The following is a 26705-nucleotide window of genomic DNA, read 5'->3' as shown; positions in this document are numbered from 1 at the left end:
GAAAACGCCAAGAGAGGAGATGTGTAGACAAGACAATGATAACACTGCAGTTACCACGCTGTCACACTCACCTCCTCTTACTGCTTCTCTTCCTCTGCTGCGTGTCATATTTTATAAGAGTATTTGCTGCAATATCTTAGAACCTGAGGTCATCGTGTACAGTACGACGCCAAGGCTGGAATTCACAATTATTTGGCACTCAATGTCACAGTGTAGACTTAAAGAATATGGGACTTATAGAGTTTTGACACCTCAGCTGCAAAGTGACAGGTTTTTAGAAGCATAAGCCTCTTTAAAATTGATTCCCTCTGTGCACGTATTACGTTTGTTAGTCAGAGATACAGATCAACGGCATTTAATTAGAACATTGATCATACTGCGTTGTTCTAAATGTTATCTGATACTGCGCTGTGATACAGTTTAAGAATGGCCGAATGGTTAGTATCCAGCTGATTCCACAGGCTGACGAGTACAGTATGTCTGTGTGTGTGAGACATGTGACCCAAACACCTCTAATTATTTATTAACTGGAATTTCCAATACAGCTGATAATTAAGTTGCAGTACATTGTACTCTGTGACTAATAGTTATGAACTGTTATGAGCTAATGCTGCTGCAAATAAATACATAACATGCATAATATGCTCATCTATGCATGCTGCTGATTCACTGCCCCTTTAATAACATCTAATTTGAGGTTCTATAACAATTTCGTAGCAACATTGATGAGTGACTGTTTTAAATGCAATCATCATGCGGTCGTGGTCCTGTAGTGAGAGATTTCATCCAGAGGTGTAGTATTCCTTTTTAAATATTAATATTGATAATACAAAAAGGTACAGATTGATTTTAGGGGGAAAAAAAGGCCTTTATTTCTCCTGTGGTGATGATCAACCAGCCCGTTGAAGCCGTACAACAGTACAAATACCTCGGTACTGTAATTGACAACACGCTGTAGTCGCTGAACCCCATGTTGATGCTTTCTGTAAAAAGGCAAATGAGCGAATGCATCTTTTTATCGTAAATGATCGAATCTGCTCTTACTCTCTCTTTTATCTGCTGGCACGGCTCACTTACTTTTAAGCAAATCGTGAAAGTGTGCAGCAAAATCCCTGGAATACTATTGAATGACCTCCACGACCTGTATCATGTCTTGGCTGACCTGATTCGTCCTCTGAGGAACCAGTTCGTGTTGTTGCCATCGGGGCGCAGATACAATCTGTCCATGGTGCAGAACAAACAGGTTTAAATCGCCATTTAGTCCTGCAGTAATCAGCCCTCTTAATGGAGCTTTAATGTAATTCCTCGTTTATTCTTTTGTTGTATTTAATAATTCTTCCTTGTGGTGTGGTACTAATGATCATATGTGAATGTTGGCCGTTCACCCAAATTGCACCTCGGGGACAATAAAGACACCTTGAACCTTTAACATTAACATCCACGCTTGTTTCAATGGAAAACTAGTGGAAGATTCTGTTTTACAGTTGAGACACTTCTAGTGGAAAAAAACCCCCACACGATCATAATTACTATGCTCTTAACAAACCCTGAATTTTCTAACTTTCATGAGGGGGTGTGGTTTACACGAGCAGGCAATTAGATAAGACTGAGAACAAGTTCATTAGCAGAGTTAGCTAGCTAACACACGCCGCTCCCAATTAGCCTAGAGGAGCGCGTGTGGGAGAGGATGAGAGACACAGTCAGATTCCTATCACTGCCAGTCCATGAAAATGAAAAGAATAGCACGACACGCAATCTTCCAAATCAGGGGCTGATTGCGGAACATCCGTGACGAGAAATGAGCATGAGACATTAGATCAGTGTGCAGATTCGCTTAAGGACATACTCGTAGAGACGAGCAGAGAGAAAGGGAAACTCACTGGGTGTTCCACATCAGAGACCCAGCACTCGGAGCAGCACACAAGAGCCCACGATCAGATTAATAGTGAGTCATTCAGTGCGGTTCTCTGCTGTTCCACAGAGAAAGACAATCAGACAACAGGGGGCAATCTCGGACAGCACTTGACATGACGGACTAAAGTGGAGATGAAATGCAGGGACAAAAAAAAAAGTTCAATTACAGGATGTAGATTGTAAAGGCTTTTGTTGTTACTCAGCAAAAGGGAAACGGTGTGGAGGTGCTTCAATAGAATCACCAAAGCAGGTGGGCATGTTCCGAGTTAGCCCACCTCATTAAAAGGCTTCACTCTCTTTTTATGTTAACGGCCATTACACATCCTATTCAGATGCACACACGCACAGTGATTAAAAATTATCTGTTGGTGATCATAATCACACCTTAAACTTAAGCCAAAGAATAACAAAGAACTTTTGAATGCCGAACTATCAGAACATTTACAAAGAGATTAAAGGGTAGACAGTCTCATGCTAAATAAATTTGCTTTTAATCGCTTTGAACAGGAAGTCATGTCATTTCGAATGTTCCTATCTGATTGTCTGATTCCTCTCTTTATTCAAATTATAACATGCCCATCTGACTTTTGCAGCACAATGGGAAAAATTAAAAAGGGAAATGACCTTTCATGGCAGCCACGATGGGAGAGTGAATGGCATTATTATGCACCAAGATTAATTTCTGCCCACTCTATGCTGTCCATTGAGAAAACAGCAGAAAGGCACAAATGCCTCAGTGTAACTCACTCACTAATTGGTTGGTATATTATAGAGATGTCGAGAAACTTACATAAGTGCTAACATGTTGACTAGGGTGTCTTTCCTGTGCTGCTCCTGCTGCTGAGATCAAGTGTGTGCACAGCCACTACATATCGGAGCAGGGGCGTTGAAACAGGAAGGGCAAATTTCATTCAGCTGAGCTGAGAGTGGACCCCCATGACTACATGATTACATCAGTCCACAGTAATGACACTGTGGTCCCAAAATGAGGTCTTTACCACTTTCTTACTGCCAAAGTCTGCAGAAATAAACCATGAAGCACACTTATTCTTCAGGAAGAGGTTTGGTTATGGCGCTTTTCCACGATGCAGTTCGAGCACTACTCGACCTCCTAGTACCTCCTCAATTTGGGGGCGTGGTCATCATAGCACAGGTGTGCGAAACCGCACACCTGTGTTTTGTACACGACACAGACACACAAACTAGTGACGAGCAAAGCTACTTTCGGTGAACTGAATTATTAGAATCAGTTCATTAAAAAGATTAGTTCAGTATTTCCTGCATGACCGGAGCATAACACACACAATCATTGAACTAAAATATGGCGTAACGGGCTCACGGTCGCTGGCTTTCGGGCAGTGCGGTCGCTACGTAAACTACGTAAACTGCTAAATGTTGGAGATGTTTTTTTAAGTCTTTTTAACTGATCTATTATCCGGCATTGTTTGGTTTGATTCCTTTGTCGGACTAAAAAATACCAGGTACTATCGCTAATGGAAAAGCGAAATACACCAAGTTTTGCTAAAACTGCATAGTGGAAAAGCGTCATTAAATGTAGACGATCCATTTTGCTGCCCTTGAAACGTTCGCCTGTATCAAAGCATGTTTCTTTAAGTTGAACGTAGCTCAGGGTCATTGTAATGCAACAGACACCAGCGCTGAAGTCCTCAGACTGGATGTCACCTGATAACTTGAAAGCACTCAGGTTGTGGCTTTAGTAAAACAGGAAAACGGACATCACATCTCACATCACCTTCCCTGCACTTCATCTATTCTTACTGTTCATTAGCGACACTTGCCATGAAACTCAAGTCTCCCTCCACGGCTTGTCCAGCAGTGAATTCCTCAGCGTCTAATTCTCATTCTGATGCCTAAGTAGAAGTGGGAAGGCATAATTACAGTCACTCATACATCTACTCTTGCTACATCCATCCCTTCTTTTCAAAGGAGTATTTTTAAGCTCAGCATTTTCTCGCCCAAAAGGGCCTTTTCCCCGCATGTGATGCCTTCTTTTTTTGTCATGGCCCCATAGTTGTGAGCTGACCCCCTCAGCCCTGTCTCCTGACTGATCACAGTGATGGTTTATTACTGTCGTCCCAGCTCTCTTATCTTTAGCCAGCAATGCTCATTTCCTTCCCCAGATTTAAATGCAAATGTGAAATTTAATGATAAATGCAATATCTGATAGGTGTGATAACACTGATTCACTGTCAGTATAAAATACACACCCCGGGGGGCTTCAAGCTAGCAAGCTCAACTTGCCCAAATCCACTCTTTTGCTCTCTCTCTCTCTCTGTCTCTCTCTCACACTCCTTTTTCTTCTTTTTCTTTCACAAATGCATATACCTGCAACAAATTCTTGAGGTCATTTAATGCACTAAAAGGAATCACATTCCTGTGTGTTCAGCAGTGTGGGTGCAGCTATTGCTGACCAGTAATTGCTAAGCAACATTCTTGTTCAATGCATTATCCATCACATGGACAAAGTTACATTTGGTAAAAGAGGAAAAGGAGTAAAAAAAAAACCTTAATTATTGTGTTAAAGGATATAAAATAAATAAATCTGCTTCTTTGTACAATGAATGAGTTAGCTGAATAAGTGAACAGGGGTTCGTTAGTATGTTGTGATATTGCATGCAAACTTTAAGACTAATTTTCCCGTCTTGCTATTTTTCCACATTTGCTGAAGCAATAATGTTTTTGTTTTTACTTTAGAATTACAAATCTCCTGTTGCTCCTTTTCTGTTCATCACAATCCTTTTAAATATTGAATTCTAGCAAAGTCATATGAAGGCTTGTGCTTACTTGGACCGTCCCATTCATCCGGCCCCACTGCGGTGTGCCTGGTCTTCTCACTCTGGCCGTCCATCTCCATCTCTCGGTTGCCATCTTCCTCTCCTGCAAGGCACACACACACACACACAGGCATATAGTCTGTAAGGCAAATAGTGAGCAACCCTCCGTCCTGTTTAAATGTTCAAGAAACCTATTTTAGTTCCACAACGTGCTGATTCTGATGAACTATATCTGATGATATATTTATTAGCCCGCGCAGAAATGCTTTCGTTTTACAACTCTTTCCTGTGATACTTAAGTGTGTCATAATCAGATGTTGTGAATGTGTTTTTGTAGCTTAGTCCAAGCTCACCGGGTCCAGCTGCACACATTGATGTTAAAGGTGCTCCCATGAGTGCTTGCAGGAACAGGCGGAAGCCCCATGGAACAGGAAGGAAAGCAATGTGTGGGAGAGAGGTGGCTATTTATTACCTTTTGATCTATTGTGGAGCGAGCTAGAATGTGTGTTATAGGATGTAGGGCTGATTTACAGTCTCGGAGCTCACACACACCCTGCTAAAGGATATTTGGGTATCACTCTCCTGAATGTAAGTGCATAAAGACCTTGTTAAACCAGCTCCACCTCTGAGTGTGCAGCTGTAACACTGACAGGAGTGCCTGTTGAGTACAGATGCACTTAATCTAAAAAAAAAAAAATTATAAATACATTTAAACACGTCTACAGAAAGCACAGTTTGTACTCAAAGTTTACAAGCACATAAATCAGTGCTTCGTAGGTGTCCCTGGTGTGGCGCTCTAAATAAATCCGTTGTGGCTGACACAGTGAGCCTCTCTCCTCACTCCGGCAGAACTGCTTGGGGATGTAGTGGTCGTTTGAGGAGGAACATTTCTTTCACTTTTGTCACCAAAATCGTTTTCATCCCTTTGATGTTTTAAACCCAATAGTGAACGGTCAAGGACAGGCCCGGATTTCCACAGTAGATTATTACATTTTGGAAAGTGAAAGAAGTGCTGGAAGTGAAGAGTTACAACATTTTTGAGACGACACAGACAAATGTATTTTCAAGATGAGGCTTGGATAGGGCGTATTAGAGAAGACATTAGATGCCTGCGAGGGTCTACACCTGTAAAGCTCTGTACTAGACCCAACCCATTACCCACAATTATCTCAACGTCAAATCTATATACGCCTTCCCTGCAACCTGACCAGTGATTATTAACATACATGAATGCAAACATCTATCAAACGGCTTTATTTTCACCTGCACAGTTATATGTTATATATAGCTACAGTCAATCACTGTGGTGTCACAGTAAAACTTGGCTTCATGTTATCTTACTTAGATGTAAAAATACTACAAATCACTTAAAATAAGTCATTTTTTCTTTTTCTCTTTTTACTGCTTACTTAAGACTTTTTGACTTAAACATACAGTACATTCATACTATACATGCTGGTCTTATATGGATGCTTACCCTGAGTCTGAGTGTTGATTACAACTTTTTCAGGAGTGGAGTGTGCCCTGCACTACACTCCAGCACTGTCCCTTCTCCATTATCTAAACATCTCTAACACATTTTGCTTATTTAGCTTTTTTTTGGACATACTGTAGCCCTCTTTGGAGAAGGTAGAACATGTTGCTAAATGTGAGAATATAGTGAGACTGAAGGGAAGTCAGAAATGTCCTACTTACACTATGTGAGGTCACTATGACCTAGTTTTGCTTATACAAGTGTCTGCTGGGGTTGGCGATTTCTCCCCCAACTCCTCCTCTCTCCCAATATATTATTAGGGAGCCAACTCGACTGAATTCCCCCACTATTTACTGTTGGGACTGGAGAAACCTCTTTAGCATACGAGGCTCGTATTCTGACGAGGATAACAAAAGCGTATATCAACAGTTCCTTCAATGGAGCGGAGTTTAGAAAAGCTGGCAAGATAACATTAAAGGCACTACCTTGATCTCAGGCGAACATGTTAAGCCCTGTAACGAAACGTATTCGAAGTGTTTAATTACAGCCCGGGAAATGAAGCTACAAGATGATTCCTTAATTAAGCAGTGATTAAGGATTTTCTGCCGTCTATCTAACACAGTTTGCAATGCATTTTAAACACAATCACCCAGGCAACCTCGCCAGGGAACAATGTCACAGGGCTTTGATGACGTTTTCTGCACAAATGTCACCAGGAAAAAGTGGAGCAGAGGAAGAGGCCCTGGAGTATCACTTGTTTGCTTACAGTGCAGTTCGATATGACCCAGAATAGAAAGAAAGAACACTGAGACCTCTTTTTATGGGTTTATATGACAATAGGAATATTGACCTCGTTGATATAAAATAAATTGAGGTTTTGAATTTCATTCACAGATCCACTATAGGAAATGGACTTTGAATTGAACCCCTTTGCAAGGTTATCAAGGGAGATAGTGTCGATTGTCAGTGATCATCCTCCACATTATCGCCTAGATCATAATTTACATCTGGCTTAGGTTCTTTTTTCCTGTGCAATCAAATGGAGACTCTTCGGGTTGAATGAAGGAAGACTGAGGAGAACAGAAGGGATGGGGAGGCGAGGAGGCCTGCTGGGTGCAAGGTTGGCGGGCATGCAAGAGGAGCCAGTGAGCTGTTAAAATCAGCCCTATCACCGCTCTATCAAAGGACAGCTCTCCAGCCAAATAGCAGTCACACGCAGCGCGCCACACATTCAGGTCAATAAGCTTATAGGCGATTTACACAAACAGTTCCTGGAGCAAGGTAGCAACAAAGTCATATTGGCTTTTTCTCCCCCTTTTAGCATTGTATCCGCCATAGGAGCCCTTGAAAATGTCAATCTCTTGTGTGTGACTTTAAGTGAGAGCTCGGAATCCCAACTGCTGAGTCTGGAGACAGTTTCTGCAAAATATGAGTATAAGTTGTTTTAAGTCTTCGTGGGATTGCACAGTTTCATATGTTTTTATATATATATATATATATATATTTAACCCACTGCAAATGTGTGGAAACCCATCACAATCTTGCTATTGCTGGAGTGATTTTCAGAATGCAATATTAGGCGGGTAGAGGGCTGCTGCCCCCCCAGCAGTTGCAGTGCAATCACATGATATTGCATATATTTGGTTGTTGATGCAGATTATGCTGCAACAGATAAAGTCAATTCCAGGAAGCAACCTTTTTCACCAAAGTCAAGCATAGCTGTAAGACTTCTCTGCTATCTGAAAAATAGGTCTGAATTGCATGCAATTTGTGGCAGGCAAAGCACTCCAATGGAGCGAGGCTATTAGTGAAATGCTTTGCCACTGTCTCTTTAAATGCCAATAAATTCCCATCATTACAGAATCTGGCAGTTTTCCTCCCTGTCTGCAGCCTGGGTCTTTATCTCGCTCTGCCTCAGTCTCTGAGCATGTAGATCTGGCCCAGTTAGATTGTCATACTTAACAAACATTAATGATTAATTTCCTCCACTGAGTCAAATGGGGCTAAAGGGATGACTCGATTCATCTTATCGCACCACAAATTAGCATTTCCCCATATTCTTCAGCATCAACTGTGCATTAAAATTCCACATTAACCATTCTGGGCACTGGCAGCTGTGGCAAAAGAGCCAAGGAGATCTTCCTCCTCTATTACTGGAGATTCTGATTACTTCTGTGTTACACAAAGAGTGACATAATTAATTCTGCACTTTGAGTTTGTTACTGTAAGGCTCTGACTGTTGCGGTTCAAGTTACCCACTGAGAGGTTATTGGAAGGGTCGAGGTGTGTTTGTTATTTCCTGGCTGGAGAGATCTGAGCTTTTCATTTGTCACTTCCATTGTGGTCAAAAAATGCTTTGCCTCCACTGTAATTCTGTCACTACCGTCATGTATCCTGACATTGACCCACTAATCAATGGTTGATATATATGTATATATATATATATATATATATATATATATATGTATATATATATATATATATATGTATGTATGTATATACATATATACACATATATATACATATAAAAAGTTACACCTAGGAAATGATACACATGAAATGGCATGTAGATTTAGTGTCAGATCTAACTAAGGAAGTCATTTGTCATGAGACAACACTTGGAACGCAGAGAGGGAACAGCTTGTGGAAACACCCTGTGCTGAACTTCACAGATAGCCAACAATAAAAGAGAGGGTATACCAGCAAGGTGAATTTTCACAATTTCAGTAAAAAAAAAAGAAAAGAAGAAGATGCTACTTGGTGTACATAAAACGTATCTTTGCTGTGGAGTCAGTGTGTTCATCTGTGGGCTCTTCACAAATAGAGCTCCATAAATGTGAAACAGGAGTGGCTAGGTTGTTATTTGAGGTGAGATTCTGTTTTAATCACAACAGAAAGTCAAGGTCATTTCTTTAGATACACAGTGTTTTTTCCCCCCTTCACAGAAGGTATTGATAGTCCCATGTGTTTTAAATCTGTGTTCCTTTTATCCAGGGATGTACAATTCACCCAAGCTGCTTCAATTCAGCCACTGCATTTCAGATAAAACATATTGAATTTCACTTGTTCTCCTCGTGCATTTAATATTAGACTGTGCCAGAGCTGTAAATGCAATTTGGTGTTTTGCAAGTAAAAAATATCTGAAAAGTTTAATCTTGTAAATATGTAACAAACGTAAACCTATCAATTGTTATCTATCTATATTATTATTATTATTTAAATAATGGCATCTAAAGTCTGAACCTAAAATTGATCTCTAGAATCTGAAGCTGTATGTTGGAGGAGCCTGTGCATTCTTAGTTAAAACTTAAAATGGAAACATCCAATATCCTTAATGTTATGTTTTTCATTGTGGGTATGTATACAGCAAACAAACAGCCGAGGGTTTATGGTGAGAAATAAACACTGCTGCAGCTCCATTACTTCTCTTCCCCTGAGTATCTTTTGGTAATTTAAAGCCAACAGGCCTAGAACCACATCAATGTTGAGGGACCAAAATCCAGTGACAGCCATGACACCATTTATTAAACAGGTTAGAGAGCCAACACTCAGTGAATTTAGAAGTTCTCAAGTCAGCAACCAAGATGGGCCATCTAGGTGATCCAAGCTCTTATCTGGGGAGTCCCTTTTTCTGCAAGGGTAAGGCAAATGGCTGAGTCTTTGGTGGCATTCAACTTCTTGACCTTTGCGCCTTTAAGCGGCTTTACTACTTCACCGCACTCTGATCAAAGTTAATAAGTGCTTCATATGTTAATGAAAATTGGTACTCTTCTTTGTGTTGGTACAGCTTTTTAATACCTATTATAGACTGAAACTTTTAATGGAGGTTTTAGGTCCCCCTGACAAGCCCATTTCAGAGAGTGACTACACAGATACAAGGCTAAGCTAAGACCAGAGAGTCACTGCTCAGTGGAGGAACCTTACACCGGAGACCGTATTCTCTGGGAAGCAGCAGAAGATAAAGGCCATGGGATGAGTGGCTGCTTTAAAATCCACGCTCAAGTCCACATATGGCTAATTACAGCATGCCATCACATTTGAGAGGGTTTAGCTAATCAAGGGGCTCTCTTTTTCCTCCTATAGTCGAGGAATAACACACTTAAACCATTTAATGCTGCCAGGATTGTGTCCTGTGTCCTAATTCACGGCAAATTCTCATAAGTGGGGTAAATTTAAGCCAGTCCGACATTAGTTTTAAATAGATCTAATTGAGAAGGGGATCATGGTGAAAATGACTACACCTGATGATTGCATATAACGTGCCAAGAGGGGGAAAAGTATGTTTGAATAGTATCATTTGGGCTTTAGGAGGCAGTGGGAGACTTAGCTACTGTAAGTTTCAAAGGCAGGGTAATAATAAACATCTGACTTGGTGTATGTAACAGATTACCAGTGTCTCCTAAAAGTAGTATTTGATGTAAGTGCTGCTTAGTGTTGATGTTATTCAAAAAAAACGGGGAATGGGAAGGAGATTTGAGACCCAGTTCCTCACAAGGTTTTATCCAACACAACGAGACTTTTGAATGCCTCCAAACGGAATTCTTTGAAGATTTCAAGAAGTTGTACTTTTCTCCTTATGCTGTAGCCACAAGTGCACTGTGCCGTCTATTTCATAGCTCCTGGGTTATTACAAGACCCCACATTGTACTTTGAAGTTTGAGTAAGGACACATTACGAGGGAGACAAAGGGTGAAACAAATGAGGTGTCACTGGTAATTACAATTTCCAAACAATTGTGCCATTCAACTTTTTTTTCCAGAGAACAAAAGGAAGACATTATTGATACGATTACTGGGGCATAGCCCACCTGAAACATGAAAGATTTCCCCTCACCCCAATAATGAAATCCCACGAGGCACATCAGTTAAGAAGTGTGAATAAATATTTCTAAACAATTTTCTCTTTGAACGGCGAGAGAAAGAGGCAGACATTAAAAGCATTGGTTCTTCATTAAAAAAGACAAGTTTATGGCATCCGCGAGCCTGTCAGAGTGGGGACACCTGGGGTACTGAAAGCCAAGCAGCGGGGGGGGTTGGACGAGGCGGGAACTTAGGGGGATGGGACAAGTCTGTCATCTTCACACTGTAACCTGGAGCAGGCCACAAATTAGCTCCTTAGATGGCAAGGTGTGACCAAAATGAAACAAACATACAAAGAAGCAATCTAATTGAATTGAAGTTCAAAGAGGGCGAGGGCGCTTTATAGTGCTGGACCTCCGAGCAGTAGCAGGTGCTGCTGCTGCTGAGCGTTCACAGAGCCTCAGTGCATGAGCAAAGGGACGCGTTACACCCTCCTGTTCAATGGTGTACCATAGCACACGTTGACAACACCATCACAGAGGGAGAGACAATGTTGTCATCCCTCTGTCTTAGATCAAACCACTGTTCTGCAGTAGATTGCTGGGATGACATATCATGATAGATAGTTGCAACTCCAGGCTGCGACGCGGGACGAAATTCTGTATAGAAAATGTTGCCGCACTTTTTTAGTCTTAACTTTCTTTATGATTCCCAGCGGTTGATGGTTTCTTGACTCATATTAGGCATGAAAAGAGTTCTATGCAGTAGACTATGAGTGTGTGATCCGCACCTTTGTTGCAGAAGTACTCCATGTCTTCGCAGTTCATGTTTTCCGTCTCAAACTCTGCAGTGAAGTTCTCCTCCGCCGAGAACTCGTCTTTGGCCAGGAGCTCGTTCTCCTCGGAGACACACTCCTCCTCCTCCTCCTCCAGGCCATCCTCCAGTGGACCTAAAAGAACACACACACACACACACACATTTTCATACACACACAAGGGAGATGTTCAGCAGTTTCATCACATCCTTCAGGCTTTTCATTAAAAAAGAACCTCTACCTCTCCTTGTTTCTTTTGTTGCGATACCTACAAAGTTATTCATAACGCCGTACTGTCTATGCATTCCACGTGTAGACACTGAGTAGAGACAAATATGAAGCCATGTGAATAAGGAATAATATTTTACCTTAATATTTCACTCCTTTTTTAAAAATATTTTCATTCCATTACAGCTATTGAAAAATGCCCTTTGAGACTGTGTGCTCTCTGAAAAACAAGCTGACATACAGCCAAGGTGAGCATTGATGTTAATCCCACTACCTGGAAAACAAAACCCCACACAGACGGAGGGAGGGGAGAAAAAAAAAGTTCCTTTCCAGACTTTTCATACAGGCATCAGCAAGGGAGGAGGAAAGAAAAATACTTTTATTAATTTGTTAGCCTTATCACAGGGTACAATGTTGATTTTCCATTTACATTCCATGCCTCCGGGTAATACACCAGTGCAATCTTAAAGGAGACACTTTTCCGTGTGATTAATTTTTCCCCTCTCTGTGCAATATTATTTCTTTAAATCTAAATGATTTCAGAGTTTTGCTTGTAGCTGTACATCTCTTTTGGTATTTGCATATTACCATTTCTGCTTCAATCAAGGGTGTTGATGGAATTACTGTACTGCTACCTGAATTGTATTAGCTCTGAAAAACATCTCACCCGGCATTTGAATGTTATTAAGATAATGTGCATCTTGCACACCTCTCCCCCAATGTCAGCACATGAATTACCATAGCAAAGAATTGTTGGAACACTTCAAGTTTAAGGCTAGTTTCGATTTGAAATAATAACACACTCCAAGCCAAAAAAAAAAGAAAAAAAAGAGCCCTACAACAGTCATGAAGCTTGTCCTCCAAGTATTACGAGCTGTGAAACTGAATAATCATATCAAAAGTCCTGCCACAACTGCATCCTAGACGTGGATGCTGTCTCTGTCTCCGCCTGTCACACATGAGCTATGTTGCAGCCTCCTGTGCAACATCCTGGAGCTCAAGCAGAGTGCGCTGATATCCTCTCGACACCTTTCAGCGTGTTTGTTCTATTGTAGAGGGAGTGAGCCCCTCAGCTTTAATAAAGCAATAATTTCAGTTCAGAAAATGGGGCTGGTGTGCCTCTCCTGTTTCTCTTTCTTCCCACACTGAGCCTCATAAAAGACCCCCCTGATGTCCACAAACTGCCTGCTCTTTTCATTAGTCTTATAAATTACTCCTTTGTAGAAGCCTACATCTGCAGGAGCCCCGGACATGAAACGAATTAGCACACAGATCTCTAATAGACACTGTGGCGGGCAGAGTGCTGCTTTTAAATTAGGATACAGTTTTATGATCTTATCTGATGCCTTTTGCTGATTCGCCGAGGAGCGAAGTGAAGCGTGAAGTGACTCGATGAGCCTACCATCGCTTAAGATGATACTGGGAGATAAATATCGCAGTATCAAGGGGAGATTGTATGACTGCCGTTAAAAGCTGGCTGCCAAGTCAATTGAAGACAGTGTGAAAGAAAGCGGGGAAATACATTTCTATACGCACGCTCCGTACACATTCCATTACACAGCTGAATAAGAACTGTGTGTACAACTAAACGATTCTTCCTCTGTTGCCGGCAAATACAGCAGCGCCGTTGCACCATAGAAAATAGACCCACGGTGTTGTGTGATAATAAGGGTAAAGGGAGATTAAAGATAAACTTCATGGTCAATAAGACACAAAGATTAGGGAGATAAGATGAGATAGAGCTGAGGTTTAATAGACTCAGAATAAGGGCATCTCACTTCCCCACTCCAGCAGATAGTAACTAAATGGAGCATTTTTAAACTGATAGAGATACTGGAGGCCTTGCTGCATATGGAAAAAAATGAAATGCTCCGCCCCAATCTTCGATATTAAAGGGGGGTCTGATGGCTACTTCCTGACAGCGTAGATGACCAAAGTTTGTTGGCATCCTCACATGTTTCGTTTATTATATAGTATTCATTGCATGGAGAGACCTGAAATTATTTCAGAGACAGCAATGATAAGAATAATGACTTTCTAAACGACCAGCACCACACTCCTAACTCATTTTCTGATAGTGGCGTTCCTGCTATATTTAGTTGTGTACTGTTTAAAATCCTGTCACATTCGCTGTGTGACCCGCGCTTGTTGGTGCATTTCTATAGGGTCTGTTGACGACCAGGGCCAGAGGAGTGTACGCTGCCTCACCCTCTTATCAAGACTCCTCTGGAGTTTAGATGGCCAATGACACCACAGGGAGAATGTCTGCACTGCACTTCACTTTCACCACAGAGCAGCCCACTCATCACTAAAGACACACAAATCTGTACAAGCAAAGTCTTTTGAATTGGCGGGTGATCTTGGAAGTGACAGCGCAGTGTAAACACTGTTTTGGAAAACTGCATGGAAATCTTTTGGGAATCTATGAGGCTGTTTTCAAGCGACTGCATCTGTTCTGTTCTGCCAGGGTAATCCGAGAAGACTTGCTCTGTTCCAAGTGGGTGTCTTGAACTTTTACAGAGTTTACACAAGAAAAAAGAAGAAGCCGCAAATCAGCTGGCCATTTTTTTTTTGTAATACTTAAAAAAAAAACAAAAAAAAACATATACATGTTTCTAAACCTAAAAATATTATAATATGTATCTTCATTTATCCAGCAAATGGTTCCAGCCACTCAGTGTCACTATCTGTTATACTCTCTCTCTCTAGGGGTCGCCACAGTGGGTGATCCGCATATTTGATTTGGCAAGAGATTTTTACGCCGGATGCCCTTCCTCACGCAAACCACCCATTTATCCGGGCTTGGGACCAGCACAAGCAGTACACTGGATGTGACACCCCTGTGGCTGGGGTTAATTTAGAGTGTCCAATTAACAATGAGCAATGGGGGATTGGGTACCTAACTATCTGTTACTTTAGTATTTTTATAAAACAAAACTCAACACCTTTAGCTTTTGCTGAGACAGAGTTTAGTTGGCAGAATAACAATAATGATGATAGTCATTATGTAAAAATTGAAATTTTTGCATGTGAGTGCAAGTCCTTGAGATGAAACAATACTAAAAAGAAAATCCTTCTTTGATTAAATTGCTTATGTTCTTTATTAAAATATTAACCTGCTCTAAGGGTTCACTAGCCAAATACACTGAGAACCACTTGATGAAACAATAAATCAGTTATGCATGAAAAAAAAACATAATCATCATATCAAGAAAGAGAATGGTCAGCAGTTGCAGGCCAACAATGACTGTCTGTGACTTCACAGCTGTTCTGTTCGGACACCAGTGCCAAGTCACAGGCTTCACTTTGAATCCTAGAATTCATCCCAGCACAAATATCTGGTCCATTTCATTGGGTGATTGAGGAAACTGCACCCTGTGCAAACTTCCTCTCAATCAGGGTCAGTGTCCAGGTATCTCTTAATCACCCACTCCTCCTAAACTGACCTGTATCATCCACATCCACCCGACTCTTCCTCTGCTGAACATAGCCCTGTTCAAACAGTCATGCAGCAGGCGCAGCCAATGCTAATAGAGACATTGCTAGCTGAATACAGGCTTGATCACAGTGGCTCTTTTGTTCATGGCGTGGCCTCTACCTGATAGGGATCGGCCATGCTGAGTGGAGCTCCAGAGAGGGATATGGTAATGCCCCCATGCACCGACTATATAAAATGGGGCGATACTCTGAGACCATGTGATGGACAGAGGATTAATGAGTCAAAGAGGAAGGGGAGCAGCAGAGAGAGGAGTCTGGACAGATGTGGCAAAAATAATCTTTAAGGAAAACACACACACACACAAACACAAGTCTGTGCCTCTGTGGACTAAAACAGAATGTGGAGGAAAACACACACTCGGATGTGCCAACCTTGCTTCACAAAACCTCAAACTTTACAAAAGCAGATCTCTAAACACACATGTGTGTGTGTCTGTGTGTGTGTGTGTGTGTGAGCAAAAGTGTATGAGTGACTGCTAATTTCATAGGGTGCTTTTTCAGCCGTCTGCAATGTGGCGAGCTTGTGGTCGGGCTGTGATAGCGACACCCCGCATTATCAGCAGGCTCCACAGTGTGATGTGTGGATCACAAACCCAGCCTCCTCTATAGCTACCTAATTAGAGGTGAGGTAATTGAATCTGACAGAACAAAGCGGCAGATCTCTATAAGCATGGAAATCATTTTTTGCTCCCACCTATACAGTTTCTCATCCAAAAGGCTCATTGAAAATGTGTCCAAGCTGGCCTGGGGATAAAACCTAGCACCTGAGACTAAACATGAATGCATAATGCAGCCCTAAAATCCAACAGGGCAACGCTGCACAACCCCTGCCAGCTCTGCTCCGTGTGACTGGCCCTTTGTGCCAACACTGATACCAGGTCTTCCTCACTTCCAGGTGAACACACACATACTCTGCAGGACTCTTCAAACTTCTGCGGGGGAGGAAATATAGAAATGCAGCTCAAGCTGCTCGTGGCTCTACACTGTGAGCCAGGTAGACTCAGACACATTTGTTTGTTTACCCCACAGCTGGAGAAAGAAATGGATAAATGCGGTGTTGAAAAAAAAAAAAAAAAACTCCATCTCATCTTGCAGAAAGAGCAAAGAGAGAAAAGAGAGAGAGAGACGAGAAGGAGGAGAGTAGAGACTGGGGGCCATACGCTCTCCTTAGCTCTAATGACCTTTGGGAAGTAGAGGGCTCCCTCAGCCTTAGAGGAGACGGAGTGTATATGTTACAGGGCTCAAGCCTCTAATTTAATCCTTGATCACTGTAATGAAATAGATACCACTTACGCAACTCGTAATAGCTTAATATGCTACAGGAACCCTCAAAGGATTTTTTCATTTCAAACATCTTTTTTTTTCATACTGCGCAAATCTTAGAAAAAAAAAAAGAAACGAGGAGCCTTTTTCACGATGTACGCTGTGATCAAACTAAATGTGGAGCTAATGCTGTAACACAAGTCAAAAGTAAATTACCATTCGTATTTGTCTGTAAATGGCTGCTTGTGTTGTGTGTGTGTGTGTGTGTGTGTGCTGGAAGGAACGTGGAAAAGCTTCAGTGGAGTCTGATGTTTTTTTTTTGGTTTTCTAAGCTGCAGTCTGTGACCAAGTATAAGCAATGGCATTGTTAAACTTGATTTTCCGGTTGCTAAGCAATGTATTTCTTGTGATTAGAAATGGCTGCCTTCCTAAATTTGGGCACTTACAATTAACAGTCAACAAACTGCTTGAAAACTCAGGACCAATACTTGTCCTGAAATTGCGGTAAAACAAAATAAATAAAAGATTCAAGGTTCATCAAGGGTGGATGAAAACATTTATTCACATCCTTGTGAAACAAACACCCATGCATATAGGAATACACACACACACACACACACACAATCTCTTCTGTGAGGTTGCAGCACGAGAGATGACATCTGATGACATCATGCATTTTGATGACCCACAAAGTTTACATTACTGTACGGTTATGCTTCATGCGTTGCACACACACACACACACACACACAGATCCATCGAGTGGGAAACAGTATCACTATGACTGTCTGCGGAGCTGCTCGAAAATGTTACCCAGATGCAGAATAATTTGATGAATTATTTTTGTTCACATTTTCAAACGCTGTTTACGTAATTCTGCCGAGTATCTCGCTCCAATCAGACGTCGCGTTGGATCGCGGCATGTTTGCAGACTTGCTAAGTTCTGTGTTGTTGCGCCCAGTGTTTCTGTCTGGCCTGTTGAAGGGGAATAACACGCACTTCTTTATCCAATGAATTTGAATTGGAATGGTATGAAAACATGCTGGCATTTGACTATGCCATTAAAATGCTGGAGGCACCTCTGAGCGTGCCCGAGGGCTTCAGCAGATGCCAGCCAGTTTGTCTGTGGAGTTAGCTGGGTCCCGCTCCACTCTACTGCCTCCACTTGTCTCTGTAGAGTTTACAGACACACACGCGCGCGTCCAAGTGGACTCTGGTGCAACTTGGTCCATAAAAGTCACAAAGCCTGTCCTCCAATGTCTCTTGCAGGACAACGTTTGCTTTGCAGGGAGCGACGGAGAGATTAAAACGCTGTTAAGTTGGCCGGTATGATTGTGTTCAGGGCCTTCCTGTTACAGACCTGTTCCTCCTCTGGCTGAGTGATTTATTAGTGTCATTCTGTTACTTCTCAGGAAATAAAATTTAACCATGTGCCTGTACACCGAACGTGACAGCTGAAACAAAGCTGGTAAAATATGTGTGGTCTTAATTACTGGTTTATAAGCAAGCTTTTCACTAGAACGTTCACTTTTAATGAAGCCATTGAGTGAGGCTCCTCCGGGGAGCTATCATGGTTAAGTGGGGGCATCCATCTTCAGCCACTGGGCTGTCTGCAGACGAGTGGAGGCTCTGACTACAGCACGCTCACCTCATATTAGTTCACTTTATCTCCACTAAGTAAAAAGTCTGTTGGAGGGTTCTAACAGTGGTGAGAAAAGACTTTTCTCCACCAGCTCTGATGAGGCAGAGGCAGTTTTCATCCTGTAGAGGCAGCGGCCACTTCACTGTGTCTAAGTCGGTGCTTAAGAAGACACTAGTGTTTAACCTGAAAAGCATCACATTCATCACATTCAGTGGCCTCAATGCGATGGTAAACGCTAAAACTCCCTCTGTAACAAATAGCTTTTAGTTGGGCGCCATTTCAAAGAATTTAATGGGGAGCCTTCAGAAAAAGAAAAATGATTAGTGTATCAAATAATGTAGATAAAACAATATTCTTCCATCAAGGAATTTCTATGAAATGGATATATCTAAGATGTCAATTTCATTCCAGTATTGTGACGGATGGGGGGGGTTCCTTTTGCAATAAATTCTTCATTAATTCAATTCTAATTTGCCTCTGGTTCCTATTTCTACTATTGATAGTTCCACTTCTTAATACCTCGGATAAGGCGCGGGGGGGAAATCATTGCAATAAGTCAGTGGAGACTGTGAGCAGCAGATATCATCTAAATATTACCAATGCCAAAAGAAGTGTGAAGTCTGATGAACATTTCAAAAGAACAATTCTTTGTGGATCAGCTAAATCTTTTCCACTTTTTAATTAAAAGTAAAGAAAATAGAAGTTAATTATACTGTAAAGATTAGCTGGTGGGCATCTTTCTGTAAATTAGTTCTAATTAAAAGGAAATTGTCAAATGACATTCAAAGCACTGTCCTTTAAAACACAGACGGAGATGGGCTTTTTCTTCCCTCCCTCCCTCCCCCTCAGCCTCACTCCTAATTCTTGATCTGGCCATGTGAAGCTTCGTGCTGGAAGATTAGGATTCTGCCAGTGCTTCAGACAGTACAGCACACACACTCACACACACACACACACACATACCATGCTCCCTGGATAGCAGGCCTCTAGCACGCTGGAATACTACTGCATCAATGGGGAGCTATAGTGGCTGCTGGAGATAAATACTCCTCATTGATAAATGATTCCACTGATTAGTTACTCGGCATTGGGCTTACACCTTCACATCAGGCTGATAGTGGCTTTTCAGATCTTTGTTGTTATTGAGTGTTAAAACTTGGAAAAACTACAGTTTTCCTGTTATTTTTTCCACAGATATTGTCTTAAAATCAAAGGTAAAGTGCTGCTGGCATGTGCAGGGATAATACTCCGCCAACTATTTCCAAATAAGGGAAGAGAATTATGTTTTATGAGGCAATATAGCGTATTGCTATTATAGGTGCGAGTCATAATGTCAACTCATGTAAAAAAAATAAATGCATCTTTTGATGGCTAAAGATACAACATTTCACAGCCAAATGAAAGCTAGCACAACGATGCATAACCTCTACCTGCTCAGATACTTTTCTCCAGAACTAATGCAACTTTATTTGGCTTCATTTGTTAAATTAAATACTTAAAGTGTTCCTAAAGTGTTCCTTGAACTTACCACCAACTTATCTTGTAAGTCCAACTTGTGTGCTCATTTAAAGTGAATGCTATAGTTAATGTAAAATATGTGTTAACGTTGCTGGTTAGCATGTACATGACATACTAAACAACCCACAACCTAACGATGCTTAAGTCTGGAATTCTGGATCCATTACTGCTATATTAAAAAAAAAAAAGATTAAAAAAAAAGTCCAATTGGTACTGATTATTATGCTGATTCTTAAGTAAATGTTAACCGAACACAAAAGAATGACATTTAACCACCACAACCACAAACTGAAGATGACATCTTCTCCATTAGCTTATTTTCCCCAGACAATCTAAAAAACATATTTAACTTATTAATTCATTTAATTGACCCCTTCTGCTTAATGTCAACACGACTCAAACTCTGAATTGACAATAAAAATGGTTACACTGATTTTCTGACAAATAAATCAAATTCAACTCGTTTACTTGATGCTTTATTTCCACTGAAAAAACAACTACTACAACAACAACTTTCTCAAATGAACACACACAGCACTTAACCAACATCCACTATCATCACTTTACACATAAATGATGAATCAGACGCTCTTTGTGTTTGTATGTGTGTGTGTGTGTTCTCCGTAACTTTCATCTGATTTCATGTGGATTTCATCATTCACTGTCTCGGCTTGGCTGTTGCTGCCATCCGCCCGCATTGTATCAAACCAGATTCCAGCAGTAAAGTCTGACAGAAGAGAGAGGAAAACATAGCTGAAGCCCCTCCATCTGCTCTGGCTAATGATGATGCTCTCCCTGGCCTGGAGCAGAACTGTGTGAGGGAGATTTACACCCATAATACCCCCAGGGCTCTGGAGCTGCACCATTCTCCAAAACACTGTCGCTCCATCACTTTCTATATGATAGCTGGCAGAGCAGGTAACAATGGACCAGCAACAATGTCTTTTTGTATTACTGACAAGTGCCTTATTTGGTTGACATAACCTGCCTCGGTGTCTGAGGAGTGGCACTGAGCACACAGGGAAATGGATGACAGCTACACCATTGACACATTGTGCAGTTGCAACAATCATACCAGACTATGTTTTTGAAAAATACCCAGCAGTGTGTGTGTGTGTGATACAAGTCAGGCAGTGACTGAGGGAGAGGTGGCTGTGTGTGATACACTAATTGGAGGGGATGCTTCTTTATTTACCTTGTACTAAGGGTTTATAGGTTGTAATTGCAACTTCAATGTGGGGGCTGCAGAGCCGTTATAAGCTCCGTGTGGGACCAGCGTTGACATATATCTCCTAAAACAAGTAAGTTAAATAGTGAGAGGCAAAAAAAAAAAGAGAGAGTCCCTCTGTGTGTGTGACAGACTAAGAAAGAGGAGGACAGTCAGAGAGGCACATATCGGGGGAAGGGTGTGTGGGGGGGGGGGTGGTGGTTGCGCAGAGAGCTCCACTCCTCGGGGATTGAGTGTTCACACACAGTAAATGGAAGTGGCACAGCTCTGACCTTTGAGCTGCAGCATACGAGTAAAGTGAAGGCGCTGTCAAAATATTGCTTCAGAAATGACAATCCACCTCGCCAGTCCCAAGTCTTGACATGGCAGGCAAGTGGAGAGCGGTAACCTGCTGATCCCGACATTACAAATGAAGGATTATCATGACAACAAACCGTGGCGCGACACACTGCATATACCCTAAAGATATTCTGGCGTTGCCCCTTATTATCAACAACGTCCCACACAGATAGCCAGCGGCCCCGCCCCCAAAATCTAAAGAATGTTTACGTGTGACACAATCTCCCAAACTGAATTTTAAAATCACGTTTCATAAAGTAACTTCCGCTTATCATCACCAACTTTGCCGGCGCGGTAATGCACTTACATACTTTCACAGTTACAAAGTAGGCTTTGGCAGCCGAGCGGCATCTCCGCGTCTTCATTTACACCCGTGTAATACTCAAGTCCACAGAGAATAACTCAATCGTAAAGAATACCAAAATATCACAAGAAAATTACCAGGGCTCTGAGAGGAAGCTCGGGAGGAACAAAGACAGGAAGCCATAATTATATCTTGGCGTGTATAGCATGTCAATGGGCCACCTTCATTCTGGAGGGCATTCCCCTGGGCCCCTCAGGCATCAAAATGATGTCCAAATTATTTTGCGCTCCACTGTAGCATGGCACCAATATCATATTTACTGGTGGTGCATTATGACAACGTTGATATTTACACCTGTCTCTCTGAGAAGGTTTACACTCTGTCATTTAGTAAATGTACAGTATGCATATGAGCTTGTTGGCAGGGATTTAATTTAGGTCAGAAATGGAATATATCAATAGCAACCCATATGTGCATCTTTCTTTCTCATTTCTCCCTCTCTCTCTCTCTCTCTCCCTCCTGCCCCTCCCCAGCCGCCTTTGCTCAGAAGCTTGGCGATGAAGCAGCTTGACGACTGCAGAAGTGTGATATGTGCAAATCACATTTGCAGATGAGCTTGAAACTCCTTTTAATATTCAGATATCAGACATCCCGCACTGAGAAGCCAGCTAAGACGCGATTCGGGGCGAGAAAGCAAGATCGGCGTCATTAGGGGAATCGTTAGAGGCTCGGTTTACATTTTACATATTTCACAAAAATGTACAACCAAGTGAAAACATCACCAGTTATCTGTGATAACAATGCAAATTTTTGTCAGAGAGCACATGAAGATTCTGTCAAAATCCAAAGTCGCTCAGGTCTTTCTTTCCTCTCCCTCCCCCCCTTTCTGGCTTAACACCCTCAGCTTATTGGCGCTTTGATTCCTTTCATATTTTTCCTTCCCTGAGAAGACACACAGACTTCTGGAGTCAAAGGCGGTGAAAGGTACGTTTGCCACGAGGCACGGGAACACGTGTCCCCGTAGCCTGCCAATAGCTCATCAAACACACAGGCCTGTGGATGGATGCGAGCCCGGCTGCCATTTAGGACATCTGAACAGCATCCACTCTGCCACACACACCATCCCTAACTCCTGTTTACTTGCTTCAGTCGGAGCCACAAAGAACAGCCCCCGTTTCCTGACCATTTTTCTGCACATACATGCAGCACGATGACAACAACGCCACCACGGGGTAGCATTTTGTTCCCCTTGTACCTGCTCCTTTGTGGCGTACAGTACTGCTCCGACAAGATTTCTGCTGCTTTACAGCCTCAACTTTTTCATTGGATGAGAGAACATAGCCCCTGCAATTTTCCCCCTACCTTCTTCATTTCCCCGTGTCTTAGCCCTGCACCAAATTTGTCTCTGTGCCATTTTAATTACAGCCAAGGCAATCTTTATGGTGGTATTCTGCGAGAACACCAATCTGCAAAAAAGGTGATAAGTAGAGCCGCCACCCAGCTTTGGTATCAGTAATAAACAGACACTTAATTGAATAATTTGACCTAAGAGCCTGATCCTGGGAAATAGCATGCTGGAAAAATTATTTTGAATATTGAAGACAGTTCCGTGTTTTGCATGACGCCTGCAGTAGGAGAACACACAGTGGATTTGGCGGGTTGCCCACCAACTCGCCAATGTGGGCCATGGTGAGTCTTTACAGAACAGATAAGTGAGCCTTTGGTATCCTGGAAGCACTCAGATGTGTGTGTGCGTGCACGTGTGTGTGTGTGTGTGTTGTTGAAAGGAGAGATGACACATGTATGCATGAGTCTGTATGCAGGCGTGTGCATGCATGTGTCCGATATGTTCGAGGGAGAGTGGGGGGGGGGGGGGAGTGAAGTGTGCCCACTCAAGGTCCATCTCTAGCACAGCAGCCACATGGGCACATCCACCCTGTCTCTGTGCGGCCCCAAAGCCCCCCCCCCCCCCCCCCAAAAAAAAAACAAAAAACAACAAAACAAACAAACATCGAATGATAGAAACACACGCTTATACACAGGGCAGCTTCCCGCAGAGCCTGAGAGACAATGACTCGCAGCCCCTTCCTGTTTAAGGATAGCTGTCAGAGGATGATGGCTGCGATTCAACACTGCAGCAGGTTTGCACAGAGTTCCCTGATAAAATGGGAAAAAAAGCAAAAAGCTTGCACTCCCTCTTCTCCCTCTCTCTCTCTCTTTCTTCTTTCTGTCTCTCCCTTTCTCTCACTCTCTCCATCACGCTCCCTCTCCCTCCACAGTTCAACACTGATTTGACTGCTAGCATAATTTTGCAGAGGAGACTATTTGCAGATGCAGCAGAGTTATCAATCCGAACAGACACACAATCCGGGTCCAATGTCACTTCTCCTCATTATGTTAATGGTTAATACATGCAAATGAAAACATTCCGGCAATTTGATTTCTTTGAAGATAGTTTGCATATTGTCTTAGCCATAATGATGGTACACTTTCTCCCAGCTTCGATTTATGCAAGGCTAGTTAGTTCATTTTTATCAGCTCTAGGTTCATTTCTAGGGCTACTGGAATGTGTTTTCCCCTTACCCTCACTATTTAACTAATTAGGATTCAGGTACCATAAGCAGATTTTTCACGCTATTGGTGTTTTTCTTAATTAAGAAACAAATGAATTCTCCCCAGCAAAATAGATGGAACAACGGGATAGGGTGCCAGGGGCCAGATGCGGCGCTTCTTAATTAGAAGTCACTCCATTGTCTGAGGTTTTTTAATGAAGCTCCAATCTAAATGGATATCAAAAAAGCTTCTAGTGAAGAAAACACACACTCTCACTCACTCACACACACCGGCCATTTAAAATAATAAGGAAATAAAGATAATGAAAGACAAAAGATATGTACTGGCAGCCCCGGCTCACACCTCCAGTTCAGCGCATGCAGTGCTCTCGTCACCTCTGGATGAGCCCTATTAAAGCAGCTCGATCCCTCGCCTGCCCCCGCCTGCCCGCCTGCCCGCCTGCAGACATGTCTAATGTTCTGCCAAGCCAACAGTGAACCACTCTCTTTTCAACTTCTCATCAAAGGTGGAAGTTTCATTACCCTGTGGATGGTTATCAACCAACTCTTTCTGCAGCTGTCAACTTCCTGTTTTTGGTCTTGAATAACAGTGGAGGTTTGCAACAGCTCAACATATCAGTGTCACTGGTGATATGCTGATGTTTTCGCACAGCGAAGGCAGACGCAAAATTTGCAATTAGCTGGAACAAATTATCACCTGGACACAATATGGAAGATAGAAGTGGGGGCGGGCAATTAGATTTAAGCACCGGCGTTTATACGCTGTGCGGATGGAACAAAGGGAAAGTTTTTGTTTGTAAGTTAATTTTCAGGTTGTGGTTTTTTTTGTCTCTGTGAAGCCCAATCATCTCGCTCAGCCTTGGTCATGCCTGCCTGCTGTTCTGGTGACTAAAGGCGATAACATCGGGGGTGTTTTTGACTGAAATAAAACCCGTGGCATGCCCATATGTGCTGCCAGCCCCATCAGTTCTTCTTCAGACGGCATGGCTTAGGAGCTCCCGGAGGATGGGCCAGTGCCCACTGATACGGGGCCCAGCAACGGTCTTGTCCAGGCCAAGTATCCCTGCGCCCAGGGGCTGTGCCATCAATGCCATGACTTGTGCCAGACTGGATCCCACCCAGCAATCCATTTCAAAGGCTTTTTTTTTTTTTTTTTTTTTTTTTACAGATCAGGTATGCAGTGTGATTTTCCTTTCCCTTTGTAATGTGCCGTGTCAAAGGCGAGCTAGGCTGACTTTAAAGTCATATACTAGTTTTTTACGCCTTTCATTTGGGAAGGAGACATAATTGATTTCTGACTTTCCAAATGTCAAGTTGGAAGAGAACAGATAAAAAGAGCTATGTCCTAAAATCAATCAGCAACATGGGCAGGTTGATTTGGATGGTATTTGGCGTTTTGGCCATTTATATGTACATAAGTAACTTGTTTCTCAGTAATAAAAACAAATAATGTTGCACTATTATTATTATAATTGGAAAATACATCATCAGATCATCACTAAGGTAGAAAATTTGACCAAATTCAAACTACTGATTCATGTCTTCAGCTTCATGGAGTGAAAAGCAGACGTTTATTAAAGAAGAAAGTTTCTTAATAAAAAGTCTAATTTCTGAACACCTCAATTTATCCACAAATTACCATAATCCCCTGGATGTTAGCTCATGTGATCTCTCTCTCTCTCTCATTTGGAGCATTACTTGTTTATTTATATCTGTGACTGAGATTAGAGGGGAAGATTACTTAGCACAGACACATGAATAGCGATCAAAGACTGGGTGGATAATGTAAGTCTTTCAGTGATTGCTCAGCTCTTTTCAAATCTACCGGTGGTGTTTTAGAACAATGCATGTGGCTGTGCTCCATATAGTGTGACAACAATAATACAAAATCCTCAGGGAGTGAACTGCATGTAAACACTCCAGATAAACACACAGTACACAGGCACAGTGTCCTCTAATGCAGCACAAAAAAATACAAAATAAGCTCTGATCCTGATGAGGGCAATCAGTTCAGTAAAATGACATGACTTGTCTATCATGCATGAATGCAGGTCTGGTTCTGTATCTGTACAGAGTAATGTGTTTCACAGCCCACACTGTTTCTGAGAGCTTAGAGCTGGAAAACACCAGCCACAGGTAAACAAGCAAACAACATAATGACCTTCTGATTATTTGAAACAAAAAGGTGGACACAAATATGACACTCTCTCATTCAGATGATTTATGAAGAGTGTTATGATAGCTGAATTGTCTATTTACTTTTTTTTTTTTTTTTTTTTTTTTACTCTGCCTGTGTACGCCGCTCTCTTTCGGAGAA

The 26705-nt window shown here is 42.0% G+C and overlaps 1 protein-coding gene across 2 annotated transcripts in view; it reads right to left on the bottom strand.

Annotated features, from left to right (window-relative positions):
* zfpm2a (zinc finger protein, FOG family member 2a) overlaps positions 1-26705 on the bottom strand; it is a 113540-nt gene that overhangs the window by 69878 nt on the left and 16957 nt on the right. For both annotated transcript variants that reach the window (XM_058648140.1, XM_058648141.1), the window contains exons 2-3: positions 11773-11931; positions 4720-4812 (exon numbers count right to left, since the gene is read on the bottom strand). In XM_058648140.1, coding sequence (XP_058504123.1) covers positions 4720-4812; positions 11773-11931 — 252 coding nt within the window. The remainder of the gene's footprint in view (positions 1-4719; positions 4813-11772; positions 11932-26705) is intronic.

The sequence above is a fragment of the Solea solea genome, chromosome 13, assembly GCF_958295425.1.
Source record: "Solea solea chromosome 13, fSolSol10.1, whole genome shotgun sequence".
Classification (NCBI taxonomy): Eukaryota; Metazoa; Chordata; class Actinopteri; order Pleuronectiformes; family Soleidae; genus Solea; species Solea solea.
This window is presented reverse-complemented; position numbering and strand designations above follow the sequence as displayed.